General features: G+C 23.7%; 1 protein-coding gene across 20 annotated transcripts in view; it reads left to right on the top strand.

Annotated features, from left to right (window-relative positions):
- Nhe2 (Na[+]/H[+] hydrogen exchanger 2) overlaps window positions 1–23346 on the top strand; it is a 169501-nt gene that overhangs the window by 120945 nt on the left and 25210 nt on the right. For all 20 annotated transcript variants that reach the window (XM_075296924.1, XM_075296913.1, XM_075296920.1 and 17 more), the window contains 2 exons: window positions 5015–5227; window positions 14571–14907. In XM_075296924.1, the coding sequence (XP_075153039.1) occupies window positions 5015–5227; window positions 14571–14907 (550 nt within the window). The remainder of the gene's footprint in view (window positions 1–5014; window positions 5228–14570; window positions 14908–23346) is intronic.

Here is a 23346-nt window from a genome sequence, read left to right as displayed (position 1 = left end):
CAAATACTAATCGTTTTAGAATTTCTTCCCTCATTCGGCCATGCTCTTGATGTCCGTTTGGAGGATTTTCTGTAGAAAAACAAAAACTTTCGACTTTGAGAAAATTCGTACATAATTGAATATGGATGGTATGTATCTTCCGATCTGGGTTGACATAATAAACTCATTTCCTATGCCTTCGTCAAGCATTGTCAACTTAACCTCCATAAATAGGGTACAGCGATGCTTCATCTTTGCCTTTGGTTGAAAAATATATTCTCTTGAGGCCTGCAGAATAGTTTAGAAACAAAGGAAGTCATACCTGATAAAATCAGGAGAATAAGATAGATGGGAAAACCGTTCGTAGGCCTATTAGACCAATGGCCATGGTGCTTCGAGAGTACATTTTCTTAAAGTGACAAATCGAATCAATAATTCAGCCCAGTACAGTCCTTTGATAGTTTTATTTTTCGATATGGATCTTGTCTAGTAACTCACACACCTTGTGAATCTCGTCGACAACTTTCTCAGGCCAAAATATTCATGCAGGATATGATTAGATCGAAAGATTTTTATTTTAGCTATCTATCAGATAGACTCACACGGTAATCTGCCAATACCATATACTCGTAGTTTGGTTTTAGTCATAATGTGATTGAAGTTGTGACTCAATTAGGTTAAAGTAAAGTTAGATAGACAAAAACCAAAATGGAATCTATGGCGTATGATATATTTTAATTATATGCCCATGTTGCGTATAAGCGATGTGAAATCAGTAGACTACTTGGCGTATGAGTTATATGGCGTATGATCATATAACAAAACGTTATTATTTGACGAATGTTATATCCAAGATTATAATGGGGATCTCAAATAATGTCAGCGTAAATTATTTCGACAATTTATGGTCCTTGACCATATAGAAATAGCAATTTTTCTGAAAAAATGAGATCTCAAGATATTTTAAGCCTAAAAACAAATATATATAAACATATATAACGTGTTTTGAAGTTTTTGATTTTTTTTTCAATAGAAAAATGTTATTTTTATAAAATAAATTGTCTAAATTTTATTTCTATAGAAATTTAAAAAAAAATATAAAAATTTTTGTCAAAATTTTATTTCCATCAAAAATTTTCACAAAATTTTATTTCTATAGAAAAAATTTTCAAAATTTTAATTCTATAGAAAAATTTGTCAAAATTTTATTTCTATAAAAATTTTTGTCAAAATTTTACTTCTATAAAAAATTTTCACAAAATTTTATTTCTATAGAAAATTTTTTTCGGAATTTTATTTCTATAGAAAAAATTGTCAAAATTTTATTTCTATAGAAACATTTGTCAAAATTTTATTTCTAAAGATAATTTTTATTTCTACAGAAAATTTTATCAAAATTTTATTTCTATAGAAAATTTTGCTTAGGAATTTTTTCAAAACGTGTTTTGAAGTTTTTGATTTTTTTTTCAATAGAAAAATTTTATTTCTATAAACAAAAATTGTCAAAATTTTATTTCTATAGAAAATTTTGTCAAAATTTTACTTCTATAGAAAATTTTGTTAAAATTTAATTTCTGTAAAAAATTTTGTCAACATTTTATTTCTATAAAAAATTTTCAAAAATAGAAAATTTTGTCGAAATTTTACTTCTATAGACATTTTTGTCAAAATTTTATTTCTATAGAAAAATTTGTCAAAATTTTATTTCTATAGAAAATTTTATTTCCATAGAAAATTTTGTTAAAATTTTATTTCTATACAAATTTTTATAAAAATTTTACTTCTATAGAAAACTTTGTCAAAATTTTATTTCTATAGATAATTTTTATTTCTACAGAAAATTTTATCAAAATTTTATTTCTACAGAAAATTTTATCAAAACTTTATTTCTATAGAAAATTTTTCCAAAATTTTATTGCTATAGAAATTTTTCAAACATTTTATTTCTATAGAAAATTTTGCTTAGAAATTTTTTCAAAGCGTGTTTTGAAGTTTTTGAATTTTTTGTTTCAATAGAAAAATTTTATTTCTATAAACAAAAATTGTCAAAATTTTATTTCTATAAACAAAAATTGTCAAAATTTTATTTCTGTAAACAAAAATTGTCAAAATTTTATATCTATAGAAATTTTTATCAAAATTTTATTTTTATAGAAAATTTTATTAAAATTTTTTATATACTATTTTTGTAGAAACGTTTGTCAAAATTTTATTTCTATAGAAAATTTTGTCAACATTTTATTCCTATAGAAAATTTTGTTAAAATTTTATTCCTATAGAAAATTTTGTCAAAATTTTATTTCATAGAATTTTTGTCAAAATTTTATTTCTATAGAATTTTTTGTCAAAATTTTATTTCTACAGAAAATTTTATCAAAATTCTTTAGAACATTTTTGCAAAATTTTATTGCTATAGAAATTTTTAAAAAAATTTTATTTCTATAGAAAATTTTGCTTAGAAATTTTTTCAAAACGTGTTTTGAAATTTTTGGATTTTTTTTTCAATAGAAACATTTTATTTCTATAAACAAAAATTGTCAAAATTTTATTTCTATAGACAATTTTGTCAAAATTTTATTTCCATAGAAAATTTTGTCAAAATTTTATTTCTATGGAAAATTTTGTCAAAATTTTATTTCTATGGAAAATTTTGTCAAAATTTTATTTCTATAGAAAATTTTGTCAAAATTGTATTTCTATAGAAATTTTTGTCAAAATTGTATTTCTATAGAAAATTTTGTCAACATTTATTTCTATAGAAATTTTTGTCAAAATTTTATTCCTACAGAAATTTTTTTCAAAATTTTATTCCTATAGACAATTTTGTCAAAAATTGATTCTTATAGAAAATGTTGCCAAATTTTATATCTATAGAAAATTTTGCTTAAATACTATTTTTGTAGAAACTTTTACCCAAATTTTATTGCTATAGAAATTTTTTCAAAATTTTATTTCTATATATAAAATTTAAGTACCTATTAGTTGGAGAGGAAGATTTACCAAAACAACAAGAATTCTACCAAACAGCAACAAATCTACCATTCTCGTTAGAATTCTACCAATTGTGGCAACGGTGACTACATGTCGTATGAGTTGTATAAATTAAATGGAATACGTAGCGTATGAGTTATTCAAGGCAATTATACGACATAAGGTCCATATATGAATGTTTTTCTAAATTCTATAATAAATGTAAAAATCAACCATTTTTTAATTTTTTCAATAATTTCCATTATTATATATTAAAATAAATAAAATATCTAAAAGTGTATAAATATACTGATACTGAAATTTGCCAATATATGTCATTTTAAATTCTCATCTAGTAGTTACAATAAAAAACCCACTCATATAATCAATGTTCTTGCCATTTGAAAATAATAAAAAAAACATTAAAAATCAAATACTATTAAAATAATATTTTGTAGCGATTTTGTAGGCTATGCTTATAAATATATTTTTCGTTAGTCATATAATGAGAGTTATGTATAGCTAAAAAATTTCAAAATTAGGAAAATCTATATTTTCCAATTACTTGAATAGTAGCTTATGCTCCAGCCTCATAGCCTCATGTAGAAAAAAAAAAACAGAAATTGAGATAAAAATTACAAAAAAATCATTATACATATTTTCATTTATTATTATAATTTTTTATAATTTTTTTCTAAACATTTCTGATTTTTTTGTTTCATAAAATTCTCTGTATATTTTTTCTTATCATTATTTTCAGCCATTTTGATGAAACCGAAGAGAGATACCATTTTATTATAAATGAAAAGCATGGCATTTTTGTGCATGAATTTGTTTAAAACAAATGATTGGTTGTTTTTGTTTGATTTAATTTTATTATTATTATTTTTTTTTTTTAATAATTTAGTTTTTTATTTTGTATTATAGTTTTTATTTAAGGCACTGAATATATTTTAAGAATTATATATAAAAACCATATTTATTGGGAATAATGCATTGTGAATGGAGATTTTAGGAGATTTAAAATTTTGTATTAAATAAAAAAAAAAAAGAAAAGAAAAACTTATAAACTCGATAACGTACACACACAAAAATTTTTCCTGATTCAATCACGAAATTAATTGATCCAATTATTTTTTTAATTGAAATGTCTTCAATTAAAAAATTAATTGATCCAATTGAAAAAAAATAATTGATAATTTGTGATTGATTTTTGTTTCAATTAAATAAAATTTGTTGAATCAATTAAATAAAATTTTTTGAATCAATTGAATATTTTTTAAAACAATTAAAATTTTAATTGGAAAAATTTTCGTGAATTGTTTTTTTCTGTGTACGGTTAAATTACGTCAGTGTAAAAAATATCTTAAATAATTTTGATTTTTTAACTTTTGTAAATAATGATTTTACATAAAAAACAAATAAAATTTCAATCTCTCTCATTTTTATAAATATGTCCATATTCTTTAGTGTAAAGAATATTCTAATACCTAAAAATCCACTTTAATTAGATTTCAACTGCCAATCGCCTTGCAGAAAGTGATTTCAAATCCATTTTTAGCAGATAATGTGAATGAGCTATAAATAATTTCGATTTTTTTTACTTTTGTAAATAATGATTTTATATAAAAAAAAAAATAAAAACAAAAAATTATTTTTTGAATCTCTTTCATTTTTATAAACATTCCCACAATATCTTCACAATAGCATTATCTCATTCCTTATAAAGAAAAATAAGCATATCTGTTTAGCTCTTAGCTAAATTTATATTCTATGGAAGCCTTACACTCTTTCTCTCTATGACAATGTGCATGTCTTTAATTTAATGCCATATTTTTTTTTTTTGAATTGTTACTAAAAAACAAATTAACTCTACAATATTTTAGATTATTCCGATATTTTCTTTAAGTTCGAAATCGATGGTTTTTATTTATGTTAGCTTTTTGTTGTTTGCATTCACGCTTTTGCCAGAATCTATCCCAAATGTATATTACCCCGTCAGTATATCATAAAGTGAAACTAATTTTATTTTTTTTTTGTTTCTCCCCCTTATTTACTTGTGTAGTAGCAGAAAATGCCATACCCGAAGAAGATCGTAATTTATCACGTGACTCTGATGGTGAAAGGCGTGTGGCCACACCTACAGCCACTGAATCACAATTACCATGGAAACGTCAAGGCGATGAAGTTTCCGATGCCGTACAACAAAATGAATTCCCTGCCTGGGCATCCAATAAGGAATATTTGGCCTATAATTCACCAAGTGCTACATTCTTAGGTAATGTATCTATATCTATTAGAATTTTCTCCTTTCATAGTTAATACCTATCATGAATCATCAATATTAGTTAGTTTGTTTTGCTTTTTATTGTTGTAAGTATTTTAGTTTAGACCTAATTGCATAGTACAGATTTATCAAACTCTATTGAAGTCTTGTAGCCTAAATGAGCACATTTTTCAGCACATTGTTTTGTGGAAACTAGGAAAAAAATTCCATTAAAAAAAAAGAAAAAAATCCATTTTAGTAAAAAAAAAAATAAATCTACCTGGGCTCTATATTTGGTCTTAAAATCCACTTATATATTATGTTGAAAATATGTACCAAGTACTCTCGTCTCAATCTTATTCTCTATTCGAATTTATTCTTATCCAAATTTGATTTTTGATAGCAAACTGTTTTTAGAAAAAAAAAGAATATAAGTCAATCTGGCTCTTAAAATGGATAGCCCGTATATTTGGTCTTAAAACACAGAGTGGAGTAGATTATATTGGGTTGAAAAATGGTAAACCCGTACTCCCATTGTTGTGGTCTAAAACTAGTCTTATTATGTATTCTACGCACTTTGATGCCTTAACGAAATACCCATATTTGATTTTATTTCTGGTTCCAAATTGTGACTGGTTTTGTATCATTTCTTCCTTAATATGACGTAATATCAGGGCAATGACATAGGTAGATAACCTACGCTTAATCTACATGTAAACCAATAATGAATAAGTACAAAGAACATTTGTAATCAAAGTGAACTATATGGCGTATAAGGAATTTTATTTATAAACCCATATGGCGTATGAACGATTTGGATTCAAAAGACTACATGTCGTATGAGTTGTATAAATTAAATGGAACATGTAGCGTATGAGTTATTCAAGGCTATGTTACGGCATAAGATCCATATATGAATATTTTCTAAATTTTATAATATGAAGCATGAATTAACAAGCTGCCATTGTAACCTGACGTTGTAACGATGTTACAATAGAAGGATTTCCCTATTTTAAATATCTGTCTCTTATTTCCACATTAAAATTTACAAGACTTAGATTTTAAGCTTTTTCTCGGTTTAAGATATTGCCTCATTGCGAAATCGAATATCAGTGTTCTAGAATCCACACTCAAACTAATAATGCATGGAATCAAAATGAACTATATGATATATTTTATGGGGTATTTTATTTATATACCCACGTGGCTTTTGAAGAATTTTAATGCAATGGACTACATGCCCGGTTGCCACTCGAGCCAAAAATAATCTACCAACATTTTGAGAAAATTTTGCCACAAAACTACCAAATAAATATTTTTATTTCTATAGAAAATTTTCTCAAAATTGTATTTCTATAGAATATTTTCTCAAAATTTTATTTCTATAGAAAGTTTTGTAAAAATTTTATTTCTCTAGAAAATTTTGTTAAAATTTTATTTCTATAGAAAATTTTCTCACAATTTTATTTCTATAGAAAATTTTGTGTACATTCTATTTCTTTAGAAATTTTTGTCAAAATTTTATTTCTATAAGAAAACTTGTCGATATTTTATTTCTATAGCAAAATATGTCAAAGTTTTATTGCTGTAGAAAATTTCACAGAAATTTTATTTCTATAGGAAATATTCAAGATTTTATTTAAATTTTTTATAGATTTTTTTTATAGAAAATTTGATTTCTATGGAAAATTTTGTCAACATTTTATTTCTATAGAAAATAATGTCGTAAGTTTTATTTCTATAAAAAATTTCATTTACATTTTTTTCTATAGAAAATTTTTTCAAAATTTTATTTCTATAGAAATAAAAATTTTGAGAAAATAGAAATAAATATTAAATAAAAATTTTGACAAAATTTCAATAGAAAAAAAATGTCTATGAAATTTTCTATAGAAATAAAACTTAGACATTATTTTCTATAGAAATAAAATTTTGTCAAAATTTTTATTTCTATAGAAATTTTTGTCAAAATTTTATTTCTATAGAAATTTTTGTCACAATTTTATTTCTATAAGAAATTTTGTCGATATTTTATTTCTGTAGAAAAATATGTCAAAGTTTTATTTCTGTAGAAAATTTGACAGAAATTTTATTTCTATAGGAAATTTTCAACATTTTATTTAAATTTTTTATAGATTTTTTTTTTTATAGAAAATTTGATTTCTATGGAAAATTTTGTCAAAATGTTATTTCTATAGAAAATAATGTCGTAAGTTTTATTTCTATAGATTTTTTTTCTATAGAAAAAATAGAAATAAATATTTAAAAAAAAAATTGAGAAAATTTTCAATAGAAAAAAATTTATGAAATTTTTTATAGAAATAAAACTTAGACATATTTTTCTATAGAAATAAAATTTTGACAAAATTTTCTATAGAAATCAAAATTTTGACAAAATTTCCTATAGAAATAAAATTTTAACAAAAATTTTTATAGAAATAGAATGTACACAAAATTTTATTTCTATAGAAAATTTCGTTAAAATTTTATTTAAATTTTTATATAGAACCCTTTTTAGAACATTTTATTTCTATACGAAATTTTCTCAAAAAAATAGAAACATTTCTGAAAATTTTATTTCTATAGAAAATTTTCTCAAAATTTTATTTCTAAAGAAAATTCGGTTAAAATTTTATTTCTATAGAAAATGTTGTCAAAATTTTATTTTTATAGAAAATTTTGTCAAAATTTTATATATGTCAAAGTTTTATTTCTGTAGAAAATTTCATAGAAATTTTATTTCTATAGGAAATTTTCTCAAATTTTTTTATTTTATTTCTGTAGAAAATTTCGTCGAAATTTTATTTCTCTAGAAAATTTTGTCAAAATGTTATTTCTATAGAAAATAATGTCGAAAGTTTTATTTCTATAGAAAATTTCATAGAAATTTTTTTTATAGAAAATTTTCTCAACATTTTATTTCTATAGAAATAAAAATTTTGAGAAAGTAGAAATAAATATTAAATAAAAATTTTGAGAAAGTTTTCTATAGAAAAAAAATTTCTATGAAATTTTCTATAGAAATAAAATTTTGACAAAATTTTCTATAGAAATCAAATTTCTATAAAAAAAATCTAAAAAAATTTAAGTATAATTTTGAGAAAATTTCCTATAAAACTAAAATTTCTGTGAAATTTTCTACAGAAATAAAACTTTGACATATTTTTCTATAGAAATAACAATTTGACAAAATTTTCTATAGAAATCAAATTTTGACAAAATTTTCTAGAGAAACAAAATTTCGACGAAATTTTCCATAGAAATAAAATTTTGGCAAAATTTTCTATAGAAATGAAATTTTGACAACATTTTCTATAGAAATAAAACTTTTACCAAATTTTCTATAGAAATAAAATTTTGAGAAAATATTCTATAGAAATAAAATTTTGAGAAATGTTTTATTTCTATAATTTTGAGAAAATTTCCTATAGATATAAAATGTTCTACAAAAAATTCTATATAAAAATGTATATAAAATTGTAACGAAATTTTCTATAGAAATAAAATTTTGTGTACATTCTATTTCTATAGAAATTTTTGTTAAAATTTTATTTCTATAGAAAATTTTGTCAAAAATTTATTTCTATAGAAAAATATGTCAAAGTTTTATTTCTGTAGAAAATTTCACAGAAATTTTTTTTCTATAGGAAATTTTCTCATAATTTTATTTAAATTTTTTATAGGTTTTTTTTTATAGAAAATATGATTTCTATAGAAAATTTTGTCAAAATTTTATTTCTATAGAAAATAATGCCTTCAGTTTTATTTCTATAGAAAATTTCATAGAAATTTGTTTTTTCTCTAGAAAATTTCCTCAAATTTTTTATTTAATATTGATTTCTATTTTCTCTAAATTTTTATTTCTATAGAAATAAACTTTTGAGAAAATTTTCTATAGAAAAAAAAATTTATGAAATTTTCTATAGAAAAAAAAAACTTTAAACAAAAAAAAAAAAAAAAAAAAAAAAAAAAAACATTATTTTACATAGAAAATAATTTTGACAAAATTTTCTATAGAAATCAAATTTTTCTATAAAAAAAAAAAAAAAAAAAAAAAAAAAAAAAAAAAAAAAAAATTATGAGAAAACTTCCTATAGAAATAAAATTTCTGTGAAATTTTCTACAGAAATAAAACTTTGACATATTTGTCTATAAAAATAAAATTTTGACAATATTTCTATAACAAATTTTCTCAAAATTTTATTTTTATAGAAAATTTGGTTAAAATTTTATTTAAATTTTTATATAGATTTTTTTTTTTAGAACATTTTATTTCTATAAGAAATTTTCTCAAAATTTTATTTCTATAGAAACATTTCTCAAAATTTTATTTCTATAGAAAATTTTCTCAAAATTTTATTTCTAGAGAAATTTTTCTCAAATTTTTATTTATTTGGTTAAAATTTTATTTCTATAGAAAATTTTGTCAAAATTTTATTTCTATAGAAAATTTCGTCGAAATTTTGTCAAAATTTGATTTATATAAAAATTTTGTCAAAATGTTATTTCTATAGAAAATTTCATAGACATTTTTTCTATAGAAGATTTCATAGAATTTTTTTTTCTATTGAAAATTTTCTCAAAATTTTCTTTCTATAGAAAATTTCCTTAAAATTTTATTTAAATTTTTATATAGAATTTTTTTTTTTATAGAAAATTTTATTTCTATAGAAAATTTTCTCAAAATTTTATATCTATAGAAATTTTTCTCATAGAAAATTTGGTTATTGGTTATTTCTATAGAAAATTTGGTTAACATTTTATTTCTATGGAAAATTTGGTTAAAATTTTATTTTTATAGAAAATTTTGTCCAAATTTTATTTCTGTTGTTTTTGATTTCAGCTGAAAATCATGCATTGGCTAAACTACAAGTTTAGCTTAACCAATAGAGGAAAAGAATGTTTGTCAAATTTATTTGGGCAATGCCTTATAGACTGCAAGATGGTTGGATGGACGCACGTTTCGGAATTACCACATTTTTCATCAGAATTACCACATTTTTCATCACACAGAGAATACAGAGTGGTTGTGACGATCGAATTTATTGCCAACCTCCTTTTGGCAGTTGTAGCAACTACCAGTTGGCAGTTGTGATACCCAACAAATTCGGTCGACTCAATCGAATGATGAAAAACCCAAATAATACTATATATGGAGTTGGTTGTGTCAGACGATGAAATTTGTCGTTGCTCCCTTCTTCATTTGGTTGTATCTCCCAACTTTAAAGCACCGTGACCGAATTGAATAACAAAATCCCACAAAATACTGCATTTTATTTATATTTTTTAGATGATAGGAAGGTACATATACTTAAATACAATATATTAATACATTATAAAAAATGTTCACCCTTAAAGGTATACCCTCCAGCATGAATAGGTTGGGGAATCGACAGATAATGGAGCTAAATCTTTGGTACTCTTAGCATATTAGTATTTATAGATGTTGTCCGAACTGTCTATAGCCCATCTAAAACACACAATAAATTAAGTAAAGAAATTAGTGTGGGGTTTTAAAAACGACATACGAACCTATCCCCGATGGTCACTTTCTTGGGGTTTCATATATATAAGGCAGATGTAGAGATGGATTTTTTCAGAGCCGCTGTGTTAAACACAATGAAATTATTCCATATTGAGGATGCGCACCGTAGCATTGAGTATCCTGATGCTATTTGTTTGCAATATAGCCAATATTGCTGTGTATTATTTTAGTTTCACAGCCAATATAGTGTACTAAGGCTAGTTTCGCACGGCGCGAGTTGTTCACGACAATATTTTATAGGCAGTCCACGGATGAGGCAGATAAACTTCGAAACGAATAAGAAATATTTCGTTTTCAGTTGTAGTTATTTCATATTAAAAAACACACTATACTTCAACGTGGTTGATGATAATAATTTTATTGACATTTCAAAAATATATTCAAAGGAATTCGGCTGTGAGTACCAAACGAAAGTGCTGACTACTAAATGACAGTTATAAAGGTTTTATAAGGTTGGTTGTGCCTATCGAATTGAATCAAAATTTTTCAAAAGAGAGGCATTTAGTTTAGACAACTAATTGTCTTGTATTACAAGCAACAAATGGTAGAAGGAACGAAATAACGATTGCAAATAAAGTAAAATTAATGATACAACTGTGATTTGATTGTAAATGTAGAATTTTCGTTACAATAATCGATTTTCAACCTATCTGTTTTCTGTGTGCAGAGGATCTACTTGCAGCAAAACTATAAACCAATTTTCAGAATAAATTCAGGCAGTTCATTAAACCCAACAATGAACCATGCTTGAACCTTCCGAAAAAAGGTTTTACATGATAGCCGGCTTATGCCGAGCCATCTTGCAGTCTATAGGGCTTTGCCCAAATAAATTTGACAAACATTCTTTTCCTCTGTTGGTTAAGCTACACTTGTAGTTTAGTCAATGCATGGTTTTAAGCTGAAATCAAAAACAACAACAATGATTAAAGAACAAAACCAACAATAACAATAACAAAACAAAACGAAATTGTATTTCTATAGAAAATTTTGTCAAAATTGTATTTCTATAGAAAATTTCGTCGAAATTTTATTTCTATAGAAAATTTCGTCAAAACTTTTTTTTGCTATGGAAAATTTTCTTAAAATTTTATATCTATAGAAAATTGTCTTAAAATTTTATTTCTATAGAAAATTTTGTCAAAATTTTATTTCTATAGAAAATTTTGTCAAAATTTTATTTCTATAGAAAATTTTGTCAAAATTTTATTTCTATAGACAATTTCGTTAGAATTTTATTTCTATAGAAAATTTCGTTGGAATTTTATTTCTATAGAAAATTTCGTTCGAATTTTATTTCTATAGAAAATTTCGTTGGAATTTTATTTCTATAGAAAATTTCGTCGAAATTTAATTTCTATAGAAAATTTCGTCATTTTTTTTAATATGTAGTTCTCATTCACACATTCAAATTTACAAGACTTAATTCGAAACTTTTTGTCCATTTAAGTTGTTGCGTTTTTGCGAAATTGAATATCAGTATTCTATAATCCACAGGCAAACTAATAATGTTTGGAATCAAAGTAAACTATATGGCGAATGAGTTATTTTATTTATATACCCATGTGGCGTATGAACGATTTGCACTTAATGGCCTACATGTCGTATGAGTTGTATAAATTAAATGGAATATGTAGCGTATGAATTATTCAAGGCAATGGTATGAATTAAAGGTCCACATATATGAATGTTTTCTAAATTGCACATAGAAAAAAAATTCACGAAAATTTTTTCAATTGAAATATAAAATAAAAAATATTCAATTAAAAATTTCATTGATTCAACAAATGTTTTAATTGAAACAAAAATCAATCACACAAATTAATTGGATCAATTAATTTTTTAATTGACAGTCAATTAATTTTTTAATTGACAGTCAATTAATTTTTTAATTGACTGTCAATTAATTTTTTAAATTGATACTATCATTTTTGTGATTGAAGATATTTCAATTAAAAAATTAATTGGATCAATTAATTTCGTGAATCAGATTTTTTTTGTGTGCAAAGGAAACATTTATTTCTAAAACAAAAATCAGACAATTTTTATAGCCTCTTTCCATCGACGTATCGATCACTGGGCTAATCAAAATAAAGACAGGTCTGTCAAATATTCTGGCGAAAATTCCACAAAACAATGTGCTTTGAAATAAAAGAAAAATCTAACTTATTTGCAGAAGCTTTAAGTATTGAAACATAATTTCTCTGTCGTTATCATTCATAAAATTTTCATAAGCCTCGAAAATGCACTGCATGAAAATTTCTAGTTTTCAAAATAGTTAGGTTTATAAAAAAAAAACAACCCAAGTCAAAATGAAATTATACTATGAAAATATTAAGAATTATTAAATAATTTCATTTTTAAGTCTTTAAAAATAATAATGAAGTATTAAAAATTATATGAAATCATTTTTATAAATTGAATAATATAGAAATCTTCAAATAAATTACCTTTGAATTGTTTTGATGTTAGAAATAATTTAAAATTTTAACTTAAAATACGACTGTAAATATAACATGTATGTATTTTTTATAAAAAAAAAATCTTACATGTATAAAAATTATTGTCATTTTTATTATTTTTTTGTTTTATTTTATCCTTAGAAATTAAAAAATAGAAAAGTTTGTGTTTAAAAAGTCGTTTAACCCTCATTTTCATGAAGCTCCTTTAGTGCTACGTTAGCTAACGAAATTTTAAACCGCGCCATGGATATATCTGTCACCTTGCCTATATATTCCCTATGTCAGTTAAGAACTTAACTGCTGAAATTGTATTCAGTTAAATTTAACCGAAAAGAAGATATTGAGACTTTATTTTTTGTCAACTGACAGTTACAGCCTAACGGAGCTACATGAAAATGGCCGTTACTCTTATTCCTTTTATTTTTTGTTCTAAATGAGAGTCATTTTTTTTGTCTTCTCTTCTTCTTTTTGGAACCAACAACACATACACAAAACGATACCATTTTTTTAACAAAATTACAAAATATATATAACACATTTTTTTTTAATATTTTATTATATCGAAATTATTACACATACCATATATGATACGGTACATTCTAATGTACTGTATGTATATATTGATGTCTAAATAACGTCATTGGTGTACTGTCACATTATTCCTCTAATTGTACTTTACTGTAATTTCTATATTATGTACTGTATTGTAAAACTGTATTTTGTACTGTATAATATACTTTAAAATGTACTGTACTGTACAATGCATGTTATGAACTACTATATTGGACTGTATATCGAATTGTACTGTACAATATATTATTGAATACTGTATCTTGTACTGTATTGTTTAATTTTATTATTGAGTACTGTATGTTGTACTGTATTATTTTCTATATTGTTCTCCCATTTCTACTACTATCTCTCTTTATCTTATTTATATCTCTCTCTTTGTTTCTCTATGGCATATAAACTTTGAACACTATTTTGGAAACTCCTTGAAATAAAATCACACACACACACCACCACCAAATCGTAAAACTGCTATGATGTATGAATGTAATTGTAATGAATAACGTGTGTGGCACGCTCAAATCATTTCCAACAACAACAACAAAAATCATTCCACATCATAACATTAAAAAAATGAATGAAATAAACACCCATTGACATCATCATGTGTATATCTTTGGCCAATTTGAAATCCTTGAAATCTACAACATCGTTGCACGCTATGATCATGCATCCAATCTAAACAAAAAAACAACAACAAATCACTGAAATAATGAACCAACACCCACCACACAAAAACCCCACCAAATTTGCAAAAAAAAAAAATACAAAAAATCCCTAGGTGGTATAAACAAACCTAAACAGCCCAAGTCCGTCATAGGTCTATTCCGTCGTGAAAGTTCCGGTTCCAGGGGAGGTGCTGGTGGCAGTATTATGACTGTAGATGGTACCGATGGTTCTTCAGCCCGGGGCTCTGATCCTGCCTTGGCTGCGGCTCTTAGCCAAATGGTGGTTGTGCCTTCAATGCCCTATAATCCTCGTTTGGATAAACGATCGCAATCCATTTCATCGGGTTCTGGCTCTGCGGGCATTGGTGATTCGGGTCATGCAGGACCCTTCCCCGTTACGGCCAGTCATAGACGTAATGTACGTCGTGGTTCTATGCTTGAGTTAAGCGGGTAAGTCTTTTTTTAAATTTTTTTTCCAAATTTCAAATTTCTGTTCTTCACTTTATTGAGTTTTAAAAGAAATTTTTATTAAATTTCTATATATGCTTTAAATATTTTTTTATTACTAATACTATGCATGGTTTGGTTAATATACTAGATTAAAAAACATACATATATTTCAACTAAACTGGGTTAAAGGTTATCTTTTTTTACATTATGGTTGAGTTTGGAAATTATTTGTTTGTAGAGTTTAGTAAAAAAATAAAAATAAAATAAACAAATTAAAACCCTTATAAATAAAACAAAAAAAATTATAATCTACCCGCCTACCATATCATTGTTCTCGCCTTAACCACTAAATTTACCACTTTATTTATTTTTTATTTGCTTAAATTTTGAAAAAAGAATTAAATTTGTACTCCACAAATAATTATTCAAAAATATTAAATGAAATTAACGCTATACGAATTAATTAAAACCAATTAATAGTTTTTAAGTCCTATCGCTATTTGTAAAAGGTTTAAGGAATAATTAAGTTTATTTCCAAAAAACTAATTTGGATTTTGTCTACTTGTATTGTCCTAAATTGTATTGAATTGTCTATTTGTTCAAATTAATTCAATGTCCATTATGGTCCCTATGTCTTTGATTAACAAGTCCATGGTGAACATTTTTGGTGTACGAAATATTTAATTTTTAGTTATAAGTTAACTAAAACACTTTATCATTTGTCTAATTGTGTTTTAAGGGTTTCCCAAATTTTTAATTGCACAAAATTTATATTAATCAAAAAATATTGAAAAATTTTTCCAAATTTTATTTCTATAGAAAATTTTGTCAAAATTTTATTTCTATAGAAAATTTTGTCACAATTTTATTTCTGTAGAAAATTTTGTCAAAATTTTATTTCTATAGAAAATTTTGTCAAAATTTTATTTGTATAGAAAATTTTGTCAAAATTTTATTTCTATAGAAATTTTTGTCAAAATTTTATTTCTATAGAAAATTTTGTCAAAGTTTTATTTCTATACAAAATTTTATCAAAATGTTATTTCTATAGAAAATTTTGTCAAAATTTTATTTCCATAGAAAATTTTGTCCAAATTTTATTTGTATAGAATATTTTGTCAAAGTTTTATTTCTATACAAAATTTTATCAAAATGTTATTTCTATAGAAAATTTTGTCAAAATTTTATTTCCATAGAAAATTTTGTCCAAATTTTATTTGTATAGAAAATTTTGTCAAAATTTTATTTCTATAGAAAATTTTGTCAAAATTTGATTTCTATAGAAAATTTTGTCAAAATTTTATTTCTATAGAAAATTATCTCAAAATTTAATTTCTATAGATTATTTTATCAAAATTTTATTTCTATAGAAAATTTTGTCAAAATTTTATTTCCGTAGAAAATTTTGTCCAAATTTTATTTCTATACAAAATTTTATCAAAATGTTATTTCTATAGAAAATTTTGTCAAAATTTCATTTTCATAGAAATTTTTTGTAGAAATAAAATTTTGTCAAAATTTTGTTTCTTTAGAAGATTTTGTCAAAATTTTATTTCTATAGAAATTTTTTGTCAAATTATATTTCCATAGAAATCTTTGTCAAATTATATTTCCATAGAAAATTTTGTTAAAATTTTATGTCCGTTTGTTTCGTCAAAATGTTATTTCTATAGAATTGTTTTGTCAAATTCTATTTCTATAGAAAATTTTGTCAAAATTTTATTTCTATAGATAATTTTGTCAAAATTTTGTTTCTATAAAAATTTTTTGTCAAATTCTATTTCCATAGAAAATTTTATCAAAATTTTGTTTCTATAGAAATTTTTATCAAAATTTTTTTCTATAGAAAATTTTGTCAAAATTTTATTTCCGTAGAAAATTTTGTCCAAATTTTATTTCTATAGAAAATTTTATCAAAATGTTATTTCTATAGAAAATTTTTTCAAAATTTTGTTTCTATAGAAATTTTTTGTCAAATTCTATTTCTACAGAAAATTTTGTCAAAATTTTATTTCCATAGAATTTTTTTTTTGTCAAATTCTACTTCCATGGAAAATTTTATCAAAATTTTGTTTCTATAGAAATTTTTATCAATTTTTTTTTCTATAGAAAATTTTGTCAAAATTTTATTTCTGTAGAAAATTTTGTCACAATTTTATATCCGTAGAAAATTTTGTCCAAATTTTATTTCTATAGAAAATTTTATCAAAATGTTATTTCTATAGAAAATTTTGTCAAAATTTTATTTCTATAGAAATTTTTTGTCAAATTCTGTTTCTATAGAAAATTTTATCAAAATATTTTTGATAAAAATTTTTGTCAAATTCTATTTCTATAGAAAATTTTGTCAAAATTGTATTTCGGTAGAAAATTTCGTCAAAATGTTATTTCTTTAGAATTTTTTTTTTGTCAAAATTTTATTTCTAAAGAAAATTTTGTCAAAATTTTATTTCCGTAGAAAATTTTGTCCAAATTTTATTTCTATAGAAAGTTTTATCAAAATGTTATTTTTATAGAAATAAAACAATTATGTCCAAATTTTATTTCCGTAGAAAATTTTGTCCAAATTTTATTTCTATAGAAAATTTTATCAAAATGTTATTTTTCTAGAAATAAAACAATTATGTCCAAATTTTATTTCCGTAGAAAATTTTGTCTAAATTTTATTTCTATAGAAAATGTTATCAAAATGGTTTTTCTATAGAAATAAAATTTTGTCAACATTTTATTTCTATAGAAAATTTTGTCAAAATTTTATTTCTATAGAAATTTTTTGTCAAATTCAATTTCTATAGAAAATTTTATCAAAATTTAGTTTCTATAGATATTTTTATCAAAATTTTATTTCTATAGAAAATTTTGTCAAAATTTTATTTCTATAGAAAATTTTGTCAAAATTTTATTTCCGTAGAAAAATTTGTCCAAATTTTATTTCTATAGAAAATTTTATCAAAATTTTATTTCTATAGAAAATTTTGTCAAAATTTTATTTCTATAGAAAATTTTGTCAAAATTTTATTTCTATAGAAAATTTTGTCAAAATATTATTTCTATAGAAAATTTTGTCAAAATTTTTTTCTATAGAAAATTTTGTCAAAATTTTATTTCTATAGAAAATTTTGTCAAAATTTTATTTCTACAGAAAATTTTGTCAAAATTTTATTTCTATACAAAATTTTTTCAAAATTTTGTTTCTATACAAAATTTTTTCAAAATTTTGTTTCTATAGAAAATTTTTTCAAAATTTTATTTCTATACAAAATTTTGACAAAATTTTATTTATATAGAAAATTTTGTCAAAATTTTATTTCTATAGAAAATTTTGTCAAAATTTTATTTCTATAGAAAATTTTGTCTAAATTATATTTCTTTAGAAAATGTTGTCAAAATTGTATTTCTATAGAAAATTTTGTCAAAATTTGATTTCTACAGACAATTTTGTCAAAATTTGATTTTTACAGACATTTTTGTCAAAATTTTATTTCTATAGGAAATTTTGTCAAAAACTTTATTTCTGTAGAAATACTATTTTGTCAAAATTTTGTTTCTATAGACATTTTTATCAATATTTTGTTTCTATTGAAAATTTTATCAAAATTTGATGTCTATAGAAATTTTTGTCAAATTCTATTTCTATAGAAAATTTTATTAAAATTTTGTTTCTATAGAAATTTTTATCAAAATTTTATTTCTATAGAAAATGTTGTCAAAATTTTATTTCTATAGAAAATTTTGACAAATTTTAATTTCTATAGAAAATATTGCCAAAATTTTATTTCTATAGAAATTTGTTGTCATAGGATTTGAAGAATTTACTAGAATTATCATTTGTTTAAATGGGAAAACTATATTTCTACAAAAATATACGCCGGAAGAAGGCGTTTGTGACTAAGTGTACTCAGGAGTTGTTATGGTGCCAAAATATTCAGGTTCACCTGTGAGCGGACCGAAAAAAATTTTCAAATTGTAAAAATTTAGATAATTACAATACAAAAGTATAATAAAAATGTTAAACAATAAATAAAAAAAAAAAAACAAAATGTGAAAATTGCCAATTTTTTTGTTCGTTTTTTCCAAGTCACAACGTTTTAAGCAATGCAAAAGATACGAAAAAGAAGTACTTCCTCCTTATGTCAATCTCTTGTATAATTCATTGGAGATGCTCCAAGTTCACAAAAAAAAATATCACTTAAATTTTTCCAATTAAAATTTTGATAGATTTAAAAAAAAAAATATTCAATTAAAAATTTAATTGGTTCAACACAATTTTTAATTGAAAAAAAAAAAATCAATCACAAACAATTAATTGTATCAATTAATTGTTTGATTGGAGCAATTAATTTTTTAATTGACTTTGGTGATTGATAATATAATTTCTGTGATTGAAGACATTTCAATTTAAAATTAATTGGATCAATTAATTTCGAGATTGAAGACAAAAAATATTTTTTTTTGTGTTTACATTACCTCCGGATTACAAGTTGGGGGATCCAAACTATTTTTTGGAAGCCCTTTTTTGCTGAGATCATGGTAGGATAGCATTCCAAACCCGGTAACCAGATATTTCAATAGATAGTGATGAAGAAAAGTTTGACAGTCATTTTGTTCAAATATTTGTCTAGTGTGACTATACCCCAAATTTATAGGATACCTTGCCCAAGGTGGTAATGAACACTAATGAGGGGCAACATGTAGGCCTGGGTCTTCGCGAAATGATTTCACAATTGTAGAAAAATGTCTTACTCAAGCCGAGTAAAATTATAAATTAGCGCTTGGTCCAACGAAATAAAATCGTGTTTTTAGTCCTAATGATGTTGTGGAATAAAGAAGAGCAAAGTTTGACTAAAATGAAGATAATTTCATGTAAATCTGATTTACTATACTGAAACAATTTCGAAAAAATCCCCACAAACATCTCCAAATTTATGGAAATTCCCAACCAAATTTCCAAGTCCCTAGATCAAAAATTACGTTCCCATCCATGAAAAAAAATATACCCAATTTGGGGAAAAACCCCCAATGCTGGCAACACTGCACAGGGCGAGTTATTGGTCTGTGAAAGCTTTATATAAAAAAAAAATTTTTGACTTGATCAAATATGCATATTTTCAAATTTGGGAAACCCTCTTAATAAATATATACATTGTCTAATTTAATCACCACCTCTCTATACAAATTCATTTCATATTTCCATCTAACACTAATAATAATACACTAATATAACCTGAAAACTATACACACACACTGTCTATATTCTATGATTATAAGAAACTAAAAACAAAAATATCAAAAAATTACACTAGCCAAAGCACGATCGTACTTTATATTCTGCATTATGATACTTCTTAAGATAGGAGTAAATGCCCGATATATGAACAGCGGAGTCAATTGTTTTTGTTTGCTTGACATTAGTAAATTGATGGCTTTGAATGATTGCAATTTGTAGGTTATTAATAATGAAAATATTAAGATTACATCAAATATAATTCATTAATATTTAACTTAAAAAAGAACTACGCTATAAATACTGAAACATTCTGACTATTTATAAAAAGAATTCAAAATTTTCCCTGTTTGCGTATTAGTAATATAATTGAGAACAACCAACAATGAAATTTTTGCCTAAATACCAAGTGATTTGCTGACCTTGTCCCAGTTTGTATTATTAATATAATAAAAAAAATCATACGCACCCATGGAATCATATTAAAAAGAATCATACGATCCTTGGTATAAATCTCTACAAAACTTTGCCTACCAAGTAATTGGCTGACTTCCAAGGCAATAAATTAACTTTAACGAGATAAATAGTTTAAATAATACGAAAGAAAATCAGACCGATAAATTATTTTCTTTTTTCTTTCCGGATATGTTTTAAAATTTTTAGAGCTTATTTCTTTCTCAAATAAATCATACTAAAATGAATCATGAGACCTGCGGTATGATATTTGCAAATATATTCTTAACAATAAATTCTTTTTTTACTAGAAATAAATATTCCAAATAATACACAAAAACACATTCCTTCCGGATATGTTTAAATACTTTTAGAGATTTTTTTCTTTATCAAATCAGCCTAGAGTCATATTAAAATGAATCATACGATCTCCGGTATAATTTTTGCAAAGCTATGCCTAACTACCCCGTAATTTACTGACCTTGTCCCAGTTTGTGTATTATTTATGTAATAGATAACAAAACATACGCACCCATGGAATTACAATAAAATTATTCATACGATCCCTGGTACTATTTCTCTTATCAAAAAAAAATCTTCTAAATAATACAAAAAAAAAACTGGTAAATTATTTTATTTCGGATATGTTTTAAAGGTTTTAGAGATTTATTTCTTTCTCAAACAACCTTGAAATCATACTAAAATCAATCGTAAGATTTTCGGCAACCCTGAATTCATACTAAAATGAATCCTACGATATGCGGTATAATTTTTGCAAAGCTATGCTTAACTACCCCGTAACTTACTGGCCTTGTCGCAGTTTGCTTATAATTAATGAATAAAAAAGCATACGCACCCATGGAATCACAATAAAATTATTCATACGATCCCTGGTACTATTTCTCACTTAATTCAATTTGCGTATTATTTATCATAATTAAAAACAAATAAAATAAATAATTTTATTTCCTCTCCTGATATGTTTCAATAGCTTTAGAGATTTTTTCTTTATCAAGCAACCCTGAATTCATACTAAAATGAATCATACGATCTCCGGTTTAATCTTTGCAAAGATATGCTTAAATACCACATAATTTACTGGCCTTATCCCAGTATGCGTATTATTTATGTAATAAAAAAAAAACAGCATACACACACATGGAATTAAAAAATTTATAATAAAATTATTGATCGTATGAATAATTTTATTATAATTTCTGGTGCAATTTCTATAAAAATATGCATAAACTTGTGTCAATTAGTAAAACAATGTAAACAAGTTGGCCTGTATGGCTTAGCGATTATTAATTGAATAAATGAAATGAAATATCAACTCATTTATTAGCCTTATCCCAGATTGCGTATTATTAATATAATTTAAAACAAAGTCATACGCACCCATGGCGTTATATTAAAATGAATCATACGATCCTTGGTACAAATCTCTACAAAACTTTGCCTACCAATTAAATGGCTGACTTCCAAGGCAATAAATGAGCTTTAACACGATAAATAGTTTAAATAATAACGTTCCGGATATGTTTTAAAATTTTTAGAGATTTATTTCTTTCTCAAACAACCCGGAAATCATAATAAAATGAATCATAAGATCTTCGATATAGTATTTGCAATGATATTCTTAACAATAAATTCGTTTTTTACTAGAAATAAATATTGCAAATTATACACAAAAACACATATCCATTCTGGATATGTTTAAATACTTTTAGAGATTTTTTTCTTTGTCAAACCAGCCTGGAGTCATATTGAAATGAATCCTACGATCTTCGGTATAATTTTTGCAAAGCTATACTTAACTACCCTGTAATTTACTGACCTTGTCCCAGTTTGCTTATAATTAATGAATGAAAAAGCATACGCACCCATGGAATCACAATAAAATTATTCATACGATCCCTGGTACTATTTCTCACCATCAATTTGCGTATTATTTATCATAATTAAAAACAAATTCATAGGAACCCATTATACTTGGTACAATCTCTACAAACATTTGCCTACAAAAAAAAATATTCTAAATAATACAAAAAAAAGCAACTAGCAAATTATTTTATTTCCTTTTCGGATATGTTTTAAAGGTTTTAGAGATTTATTTCTTTCTCAAACAACCTTGAAGTCATACTAAAATCAATCATAATATTTTCGGTATAATATTTGCAAAAATTTATTTTAACAATAAATTACCTTTAACTAGAAAAGTATTCTCAATTATACACAAAAAAAAAAACTGATAAATAAAATTTTATTTCCTCTCCGGATATGTTTCAATAGCTTTAGAGATTTTTTCTTTATCAAGCAACCTTGAATTCATACTAAAATGAATCATACGATCTCCGGTTTAATCTTTGCAAAGATATGCTTAAATACCACATAATTTACTGGCCTTATCCCAGTATGCGTATTATTTATGTAATTAAAAAAAAAAACAGCATACACACACATGGAATTATAAAAATTATAAGAAAATTATTGATCTTATGAATAATTTTATTATAATTTCTGGTGCAATTTCTATAAAAATATGCATAAACTTGTGTCAATTAGTAAAACAATGTAAACAATTTGGCCTGTATGGCTTAGCGATTATTAATTGAATAAATGAAATGAAATATCAACTCATTTATTAGCCTTATCCCAGATTGCGTATTATTAATATAATTTAAAACAAAGTCATACGCACCCATGGCGTTATATTAAAATGAATCATACGATCCTTGGTACAAATCTCTACAAAAATATGC

The sequence above is a fragment of the Haematobia irritans genome, chromosome 2, assembly GCF_050003625.1.
Source record: "Haematobia irritans isolate KBUSLIRL chromosome 2, ASM5000362v1, whole genome shotgun sequence".
NCBI classification, from domain to species: domain Eukaryota; kingdom Metazoa; phylum Arthropoda; class Insecta; order Diptera; family Muscidae; genus Haematobia; species Haematobia irritans.
The sequence above is the reverse complement of the archived record's forward strand: the minus strand, read 5'-3'. Positions and strand labels throughout refer to the sequence as shown.